The 10,393-nt window shown below is 42.1% G+C and overlaps 2 protein-coding genes across 2 annotated transcripts; both read left to right on the top strand.

Annotated features, from left to right (window-relative positions):
* The first annotated feature begins 2,208 nt into the window (after positions 1-2,208).
* Positions 2,209-7,173, top strand: LOC114902465. The gene is made up of 5 exons (XM_029234722.1): positions 2,209-2,307; positions 3,255-3,881; positions 4,698-4,834; positions 5,925-5,995; positions 7,016-7,173. Exons 1-4 carry the CDS (start codon positions 2,209-2,211, stop codon positions 5,983-5,985), a joined length of 924 nt encoding a protein of 307 aa, XP_029090555.1. The 3' UTR covers positions 5,986-5,995; positions 7,016-7,173.
* On the top strand, positions 7,021-8,349 carry TMEM155 (transmembrane protein 155). Its single transcript, XM_029235731.1, is given in 2 exon segments — positions 7,021-7,168; positions 8,177-8,349. Coding segments are annotated over 2 exon segments (303 nt in total). The 5' UTR covers positions 7,021-7,038.
* The last annotated feature ends 2,044 nt before the right edge of the window (positions 8,350-10,393 follow it).

Genomic DNA, 10,393 nt, shown 5'->3' with positions numbered 1-10,393 from the left:
TTCTTCACATGGATTTCCATGTAGTATGCATATTTAGGCTGAGAAAGGTGGTGTCTTATTCCTATGGAGTCATTTGTGATAATATAAACTGAAATTCAGACCATCTTATGAGATATATAAAAATGACCAGAGGCAAAAAGCATTGGGAGCATCTAATAAATGTAATAAGTTATTTTTGTAGCAGTAATATTATTTTAAATACAAACTCTATTTAGAGTGAATATGAAGATTTATTAGTTAATATTTATAAATCCATTTAAGCTGCTCAGATAAATGGATAATCTAAATAGTTATGGTTAGGCAGGCTGAAATGGGTTTGAGTTTGGTGACATAAAATCCTCATTTCTTGGCCTCTTTCTCCTGCGTTCTGCAGGGATACACTGTCTCATTTGAAGCTTTGACCTTCAAGGTTTCAAAGGAAGGAGCCGAGATGCACATAAGTAGAAGGTATGTGTCTCTTGAAATTTGTTTCTTTCAAGTTTGATGCTCAAAAGAAAAAAAAATGTCATTAATTTGACAGTCATGCATAAGAAAAGAGCACTTTCCTCTGTGAAGTAATATATCATAAGGGTTGAGAATGCAAGCTGCCACTTGCTAGCTGTGTGGTCTTGGGCAGGTCACTTAACCTCTCTGTGCTTCAGTGTCCATCCTTGAATGGCTTGGATATCTGGATGGCAATGTGCCAAGTGGCATATGCCTTTTCTACCAAACACCTTGTTGATTACGAGCACTTAACACACGCAAAGTAAGTCATGCTTTCTCTATCAGGCAGTATTCTCATCTGCAAGCTGCTGTTAACCACCATGCTTTGCTGCAATAAGGAGATTTACTGGAAAGCCAGGGGAAGTTCACAGAATAGAAAAGAGGCAGTTTGGAAAAAGGGCAGGAGTCAAGGATGCCACGGAAGCAGCAGCAAGAGCGACTGCTTGCTCATCACTCCGGGGACTGGTCTGGCATGGGAGCTCCTCTGCCACCCAGATGCATCTGGCATGGCTCTTCCCACCCTCCTCCCTGCACTGTATCAGGAGTGGTTAAAAGATATCTCTGACCCCCTTGGTTTCCATAACGGGAGGTGGCAATGGAAAGCAGTCACTGGGATCTGTCCTCTTGCCAAGATTACATACAATGGAAAATTCTACCGGTAGGAATATGTGGTGCCTAGAGTGGAGGTGTGTAGATCCTGGGTAGTCAGAAAAATCACAGATCTCTGCTTTAACTTGTGTAAGACTTCAAATTTTCCTCAATAACTCTGTGAGCAGTGATATGCTGGTATGTGTTTAACAACTGGCTCTCTGGCCATGATTTGTAGCACTTGTACATTTCCACAGGGCAAATACCCCTACTGTGGCCAATTTCATGATACTACATGACATCTGAGCACAGTTGGAAATACACAGTAACATACTACTGTATAACATTTCAGCCATACAGCTACAACAGATGTAAATAATCTCAAGTGCATAGATGATAGTAAAATGTGGTGAGACAATGAGGAAGAGATGAGTTTTGAGTGTTTATTACCTTTGTTAACATAATTTAATTGTAAGTTTATACGATTTAATTTTTAATCATAGCTGTATTTAGCAAATGGCTTGCAGAATTTTTGAGAGAAAAACTTTGAGCCAGTTCCAGCATACCACTGCCCATGAGGTGGATCAATAATGTTATTGAGAGAGAGATTGAGAGATTCCTTACACAGTAGGATGTTTGGTGGAGAGGCCTAGGACCTGGGAATTTTGCACAGCAGTCTATAACACTGGGGGCCCTCAGTAAAAGAATAATAATAGTGCCTGGCATTTACTTAGGAAAACACATTCTTACTCAACATCCCACTCATTTTTGATCCTCACAACAAATCCAAGGAAAAGGTAAGCAAGGTGTGTTACAGGTGAGGGGACGGAGAGTCAGAGAGCTGAAGTGACCACTGACACGTGGAGCTGAGACTAGAATTGGGTCCTTGAGACTTCCAGTTCACAGCTTTTTCCATACCATCCTGCTTCTTTGAACCCCCTGCCATCACTGGGAGAGCCATTTATTATAAGCAGCGCATTAAATAATCTGGGATGTGTATGTCAGGCCTTATTCCCCAAATTCATTCCAGGGGCCTCTCCTGTATCTTCACAAATAAAGAATGAAATAAAGTTGGAGGCTCACAGAGTGGGCAATGATAACCCATTGCGTTAGCAGCTTTGATAGTCAGACCCCAAGATGGCCACCAATGATCCTTACCCCCTGGTGTTCATGTCCTTGGACCCCTGCATCGAAGAGGGCTGGCCTTGTGGCCAGCAGGATACTGCAGGAGTGATGGTATATGACTTCTGAAGCCAGCCGTAGATGGCACTGCAGCTTCTGCCTTGTTCTTTTGGATCACTGGGGGAAGTGCTCTCAGCTCTTGTGCTCTGGGGGAAGTCAGCAGAGGGTTGAGCAAACACCCAAGCAGCCCTGTGGAGAAGCCCACATTGGAAGGAACTGGGGCCTCCCACCGACAACCAGCACTACTTGCCCCCCATGTAAGTGAGCCACCTTGGAAGTGGATTCTCCAGCTCCAGACAAGCTTTCAGATGACAGCCACCTTGGCTAACACCTGACTGAACCGCATAAGAAACCCCAAGTCAAAATCACCCACCTAAGTGCTCCCAAAGGATTGACCCACCGATACTGAGAGGTGACCAATGTTTATGTTGTTTTAAGCCACTTAGTTTTTGGGTAATTTGTTACACAGCAAGAGTTCAACTGGATTTCTTTCAGAGCTGCACCATATGGGCTGTGGGTGATCTTAATCCACTACAGAGAGGTGTTAGGGGCTTAAGCGAGCACTTTAAGTAAATTGTTGTGTTGTTTCTCTTTTCCCCCAAAGAAATTGAACTCTAAGTCAACATTGGCGGGCTTTGTACAATATAACTGGAAATGCATTTTCTCTTTAATGCTTTTCTAAATAAATCTAATGCTTCTCTAACATTTTTTTTTCCTATTGTTACCCACAAAAATGTGCACTCTATACTGAGTGCACCTGCAACTCTGAAGAGCAAGGCAGCTTGACCTGGCATTCACTCAGGCGCCCTTAAGTCATCCCACAGCCCTTCAGACCCCACCTTCACTGTCCCCTTTGATACTTTTGGGTCTCTGGGCCATGGCATCGCCTGCCCTTTGGGAAAGCCTGAACAAGGGAAAATAATGAAGCTAATTAATTAGGAAGGGAGGGGGCTAGAGACCCCACTGGATGCTGCGGCTGGAGACCTTAAGATCATTAGCAGAACACCAGCCCTAACACCGTCCAGGAGGCTGAGCCTAGAAAAATCAGCTCGCGTTCCCAAGAGCTCAGGAGAGGATCTCAGCGTAGACAGGCTGTCGTGCCTACGGGGAGGGTGGGAGCCGGGATCACCCCAGCTCCTTGGCGCGTTTCCTCCGAGCTGGAGGAGGCCGAGGGTGGACCCCGGAGCCGTTGCCCAAGGCGAGGCGCCCGAGCGCCGGCGCGGGGAGACCGGAGGTGGGACGCGGCAGGCTGCGTCTTGCAGGCCAGAGGCAACGGGTGCGGAGCGCGCACGGCCCCTGAGAGCCGGCGCCTTCAGCATGGAGTGGGAGCTCAACTTTCTGCTCTACCTGGCGCTCTTTTTCTTTCTGCTCTTCTTACTTTTCCTCCTGCTCTTCGTAGTCATCAAGCAGCTGAAGAACTCCGTGGCCAGCACTGCCGGGGCGCTCCAGCCCGGGCGCCTCTCGCTGCACCGGGAGCCTTGGGGCTTCTCCCACGAGCAGGGGGTGTGACCGGCGCCGCGCGGACACTGGCAGGAGGGCATGGAGCTGTTCGGGCACCGAGCTGGGTCTCGGCCTCGATTCTCTGGCCGCCCGGGTTCGAGGGCCAGGCTCGGCTGCCTCGCTGGCAGGTCCGTTTGGAGGTGGGAGGGGTTGGCAAAGGGGCGAGTTTCTCCGCTCCTCCGGGAGGCTAGGGGTTCGCGGCGCGCGGGGATGTCAGGGACGGCGGGTGTCTGGGGTCTGGGCTGGTGCTGTGCTCTTAGGGAGGGACCCTAAGCTTTTCCGGGGCGGGGAAAGATGCAGAAAAGAGAGAAGTTTAGCTTTTGGAGCCAGAATGGCTTTGAGACCCTGCAAGCTCTTCTTCCAGTCCAACTACAATTTATCTTGTACCCAAGGGGTACAACACTAAATTATTCAGATAATTCAGTCCAGCCGCTTCCAAACAAAATCGAATGTCATCCTAACCTTTGGGACAGGAGGCAGGAAGAAACAGGGCGCACTCGAAGTATTCCAAACACTGCTTTAAGTATCTTTGTGCTTCAGAGATGCTAAATGGGATTCAACTGGCGGTGCCAAGGAGCGAGGACTCAGGGACCCATTTTTTTATGGGGAATCTCCTCTTCCCCTTGATCCCTACTCCTATTCTAGACGCCAACCCCGTAGGAGCCTGCGGATTGCCGCAGCGGTAGGTTTAGATTCTGAAACAGCAGGAGGGTGAGCGTTAGAGTGGGAGCCATTGGGAGAGTCCTTGGAGTTGCCATGGAGGGCTGGAGAAAGGAGGCAGTTTAAGCATTGTAGGGCAACGGGAAAAGGACAGGAAGAATGTAGGCTGTCCTACGTGATTCGAACATCTTCGGGAAGATTGACGGGCACGAGTAAACTGCTCACCAGTGTGCCCTAAGTACGCTCGGGGCAATGTTAGTCTGGGAAATAACTTCATCTTCCAGATGCTTTTTCCTCGGTTTATGCCGTCTCAAGTTCTGGAGCCGAGCTGCTGCTCTGGGCTGGGGTGTGGAGGACCGCGGATGCAGTTACAGCCGGGTAACCGGGCTGGAAACACCAGAGATGGACGTTTTCTGCGACGGTAAGTAGGGACCACCCTTGGTTTCACTTTGTCCCTGGGTAAACTTTTGAAGACCCAGGGCCTTTAAAAAGTGAGAGCTTAGGATGGAGGAAATGGGTGCAGTGAAATAAAGGGCTCTCTGCCACTCAGAACCAGTGAGCTTCTACTGGAACCAAGGAGCCAAACTGATTCCTAACCTAATACAGTGTCTAGGTAGAGGATCATAATAATTAGAATGGGATGTGAGAAGTGATTGCAATTTTAATAAATATGCTCTTTTGGCGAACAGTGTGCAGGGGTTCTTGAAGTTGAAATATGTAATGCAGATACAATTTGTCTTCAGTAAGGGAAGATTTGGGTTCAGTCATGTTTAGGATAAGATAAGCTGTCCCTGTTGTGACTGTAACACGGAAAACATTTATTAATTTTAGGCACAAAGACAGACCATGTAGAAAGGCTAAAAACAATGAAACAATAAATGTTGCCTAGGTTGATAATATGAAAGTGAAGTGGAAGACAATTATTTTAATAATTCGAGAGAAGAAGAAATGGTCTCACTGTGTGAATATTTATGGGGGAAGTTTTGGCCTGACACATTCAGATAATTTCCTGCTTTCCTAGAATAGAACTGTTGTTAATGAAGTGAGTGGTTTATTTTAAATATAATGTCATAAGCAAATTCAAATACATATGTGTATATACATATGTACACGCATATATGTGTATATACATATATGTGCATATATACACACATATGTATATAGGCACATATGTACACACATATATATATATACACATACACACACCTCTCTTTATTGGAGGTATAATAAGACTCGATTTGAATTCCCAGTTTGAATCTCAGAATCCACTGCAGTGATTCTAAATTGTACTTTGCACAGTAGTTCTCTAATTGGTTGACACCTCTGCAGTGACATGTAGTTATACAGTTGTATGGTAAATATGGACTTTGAAGATGAGTGTGGGAGTAATTAATAAACAATAATAGTTTACAAGGATGGAAAACAATCCCTTCATACTTTATAAATAACCAGAATGCAAATTGTTTTAACCACCTGCTTGTCTTGATTTTATAATCCTTTATTCTTCCTAGCAGTGCCACTGGTGTCCAGAGGTTTAAATCACCCCTGACTCTTCTAGACAGGAGACTATAGAGAACTCAGGGTGAGTAGTTTGCTGCCATCCCAGTATTAAGCCAATCGCTTTGCTGGTTCTACTGACTGAGTTTCCTACGAAAAGAGTGGTTGCCTTTTTCTCTTGTGGCCCGTGCCATTTTATAACCACCTCAGAATCTGATTCATTAACTACTAAGTTCCCATTTATCCAGGCAAAAATGAATATTTATTCCTATTACCCAGTCTCTGCCTGGAACTTGGCCCTAAAATCTGGGAATTAAGGACTCTCACAAGTTCTCTAAGAACTTGCTGCTGTTGACCTCCTGCTTTGCCCTTGCTTTGTTAGAGATCTTGCTTTTGAAACTTTGACATCTCTACATGAGCTGCCCTGTTCCATTCATTTATTCAATCATCATTTTTAAGAACCCAACATAGATCGATCTCTCACATTAGAACTACTTTTGAACTCAAATTTTGTGCTACCTGTATGCATTTTTAATCTAGCGCTCTGACACCCACAGTGGCCTAGGTGCCAGGCTTGTACACATTGGCTGCTCTATCCACCACACCCTGGTGCTGACAATCACTCCACCAAGTCTGTTTTTGAAGACAGTGTACATATGAGCTAGGCATTAAAACATTTTGAAAAGTCAGGAACATTTAAGATAATTGCTCATTATATAAGTGTAACTTGATTATAGAAAATTGCTGTGTTTTATTTTCAATATAAGGTTTTTAGTGACTCTTCAGCAACATTAGAAACTGAGTTGAATTTCTTACATTATATGGAAATGGGCCATAATTCGATTGTTACATAATATTAGTATTCTGTTTCAACTGTTCTTATTTCATTGTTGTTTCTAAATTTCAGCTGTTTAAAAAGACTTCAAATCTTATTAGGATAATCTCGATTGTTTCACTGATTTCCAAACTTGTAAGTGCAATGAATCTGCAGTTCTACTTGGAAAGATAATCATTTTAAGTTGAATGAGAATGACATCACAATCATACCTGTGAAATCTAAAATGTCTAATAAAGTAGATTCCTATGTCTGAACTTCAATTTTAAGGCACAGCTGTGGATGCAGGACTGATGCCATCTGGTGCGATTCCACAGAATAAGAGAGAAAATTTACCCAGGGTGTGCCATGCACTGGCTTTTCTGGGAATGACAAGGTGCCAGGATTTGTTTTTGGTTCACTTGCAGGGGTGGAAACTTGGGAACTAGGTGAGTAAAAAATATGCAATATTCTATTTTTAGCTTGACATTTCATGTTTCCAATTTTGTCTATAGTTTCAAAATAAGTGCAATAGAGTTAAAAATTTTTAATGGCCAAAATTCTAAACATTGTAAATGGTTAAACCATTTTGGATAGTGGGAAATGATTATTTTTTCTAATTCATACCTACTAATATAGAGACTTTTAGAATACTAATGTAGTACATAGAAAGTACTTGCAGAATACTGTACTCTGTTTTTATTTTTATAGCTACTCTGAGGTACTTGTGCTTATTTAAGCTAAATCCACAATTTAAACTCTGGGACCATTAGGAAGTCACTGTCAGCTGTCTGTGTCACATAAAGGGAAAATTAAACATTGAGTTGTAGATCTTTGATGTTGATTTTTTGTTTGTTTGAATCAGTGAAATCAATTCTCAATTCTCCATTTTTTACTTTGTCTACACAAAATAAAGTTATAGATGAAATAATGATCTGAATAATTACCTGAGTAGTTAGCATTTTACCATATAAGAACTTGAGTAAGCAGAAGGGCAGACCTGTGTTTAGAGAGTACTGAGAACATAATAGACACTCAGAAAAAAACTTCCTGATGGATTAAGCTAAAACCCCTCTTATTTGCCTTAATAGCAGCTATTTTACACAGTAATCCTGATTATTTCCTCCACCCACCTTTGGTCTGTTTAGGCACTGGTGGGTTCAAGATATACTTTTGTTTTATTAATATGATTCTATGAAGTTTCTTGAACTTGAATATGTACGGATTCTTCAGGCAAGATATTTTTTACTTTCAGATAAAAATTTTCTTATTGGGAATCAAGGTGGATTGCTATCTTGAAATTACTGGACTGAACAGCGGCATTAACAAAGTAGGGGTTTCATTTTGTTCTCATGTAACAAGGAGGTTGAGGGTCGGCTAGTACTGGTGTTGGTTCAGCAGCTCACAGATGTCAGCATCAAGGTGGCCCCTGAGGTTCCCATGGCTTTTCCCGTAGGTTCCAAGATGGTTGTTACAGTTCCCCTCAAGAAGATGGAGGAAACCCAAAGGGAAAACAGAGCATGCCAGTTTGAGTCCACTTCCGTTTAAAGAGCTTTCGGCAGCCCAGCAACTTTTGCTTACATCTCATTGGCCAGACTGTGTCATTGGCTCCTGCTATGTCTTAAGATTGGCTGAGAAAGGTAGTTTTTGTAGCTGGACATATAACTGCCTTCAACAAAAATCTGAGTTCTCTTGATAAGGAAGAAGATAATGGTGGATCTTGGGTGAACAACTTGTAGTCTGTGCCCTGGATACAAAATACAGTAGTAAAGAAGCATAATGCTTGAAACATATCAAAACTGTAGCTCCTTCACAACTGGCAACTCCAAGCAACACTGCTGTGCTCTGAGAGAGTGAGTAGAGTGAAGACGTGTTAGGTTTTCTCATGAAACACTTACCAGGACTGCCCTTCTCTCTCAGCCCTTGCCCCTATCAGGCTTTTCTAGAGGAAGATGCTGGGAAGCTGCACACTGTCTTGGAGGACATCATCTCTTCATGGAGGTTTGAAATGGGATAAGGAATGTTCTACCTTGCTACTTCCACATCTGCTTCATTTATCTCTTCTCTGATTTTCCTGAAAAATTTTTGGTGGAATCTAGTTGTGTATTTGATCCCCATAAAAGGATCATTTCTTTCATGCACAGAGGAGGGTAATCTATGTGAAGAAAGGCTACTTTACTCATTCTGTGACTCCACCACCAATCTAGGAATATCCTGGAAGAATTGCTTCTCAGAGCTGCTTCCATAAGCAGCCTACATCCTGGCTAAGCAAAGGGAGAAGAAACACTTCCCACATCCAGGGCTGTCCAAAAGAACTTTCTGTGATGACAGAAATGTTCTATATTTGAACTGTCTTATATGGTAGCCACTAGCCACATGTGGTTGGCAAACACTTGAAATGTGGCTACTGTGATTGAGGAGGTAAATTTTAATTTTATTTACTTTTAAATAATTTAAATGTAAATAGCCACATGTGGCCAGTGTCTGTTGTGCTGTAGAGCATAGTACATACCTTTCTCTTTCCTGTGTTTTAGAACTTGCTGGGTGTGTGTATGGGGAAGGGGGTGGTTAGAGTCACCACGTAAGTCACATGCTTGGTGTTCCATGGTCTTCACTGTTCCACCTTGCCATTGAACTTGTCTCTCAGAGGAAAAGGAAACATGGTATTTTGGAACTAAATTCGAGATGTTAACTTGACATTTACACATTGAACGTATGTATAAGTGGAACGGTCTCCTGGGAATAGATCCTGTGATTGATTTTAGTAATAAATGATGATGGGAAAGGGGTAGTGCTGGTCATTTAACATTCCTAGTGAACATTATGTGTTCCTAGTCAAAGTCAGCAGAGATTATTTTATTCTGTTGTGTAATTCATTCTATGTTACTTTATTTTTTTAATATTGTGGCTGCTAAATGATACTTCATATCTGTTTTTCAAAATACTTTGTGGTTTATACTTTTAAAAGGCTGTGAAATAAAAAAATAATTATATGTAACTCAGCTTGGTGTGTGTGTGAATTATTATTACCCATACTTTTTGAAGAGTTAATTAGGATGAGGTAAATGGATGGAAGGAAATATTTATTTTTGTATCAGATTTTCTTTATAATGGGCATGTTTATATGCCAATTAATGTTATTTTTTAAAAATTTAAATGATTCTTTCATTGTATACGGAGTTTGGGTAAAATATGAGGGTGGCAATGGTATTGAGTAATTTTTTCAAGTGTCTGGGTGTTTTCCTATGCTGAGCATCACTTGACTTTTGTCTCAGTGTCCTGTTTTGGTTTGTCTTTTATTAATGAGTTGTACGATTCTTAAAAATATCCTAGACGCTACTCCTTTATCCCAATATATGCCTTGCAGTAATTTTCTTCTAGTTTCTGGATAGCCTATTCATTTTCTTAACAATGTCTTTAAGAGAAGGATTTTAAAATTTTGAAGATAAATTTATCCACTGTTTTCTTTTATTGCTTTCCATGTACTCTTCCTGTCTTTTAGGTCACAAAAATATACTCCTGTGCTTTCTTCTAGACTAGAAGCTTTATAGTTTTAACTTTTACTATGTCTGTTATCCATCTCAAATTAATTTTTGTATATGCTATGAGGTAAGGATTGGGTTCTCCCCCGGCCTATATATGAACAGTTTTCCCCCCCATTTATTGAGA

Source organism: Monodon monoceros, unplaced genomic scaffold (assembly GCF_005190385.1).
Source record: "Monodon monoceros isolate NGI ecotype Baffin Bay Population unplaced genomic scaffold, NGI_Narwhal_1 Super_Scaffold_20, whole genome shotgun sequence".
Taxonomy (NCBI): Eukaryota; Metazoa; Chordata; class Mammalia; order Artiodactyla; family Monodontidae; genus Monodon; species Monodon monoceros.
The sequence above is the reverse complement of the archived record's forward strand: the minus strand, read 5'-3'. Positions and strand labels throughout refer to the sequence as shown.

Bases quoted from the DNA above. Each gene is read 5' to 3' on its own strand.
- LOC114902465 (XM_029234722.1), top strand. From the start codon at position 2,209: ATGGCCACCAATGATCCTTACCCCCTGGTGTTCATGTCCTTGGACCCC. The intron at 2,308-3,254 runs GTATATGACTTC...GATCATTAGCAG, and splicing joins AGGATACTGCAGGAGTGATG to AACACCAGCCCTAACACCGT. The intron at 4,835-5,924 runs GTAAGTAGGGAC...TATTCTTCCTAG, and splicing joins GATGGACGTTTTCTGCGACG to CAGTGCCACTGGTGTCCAGA.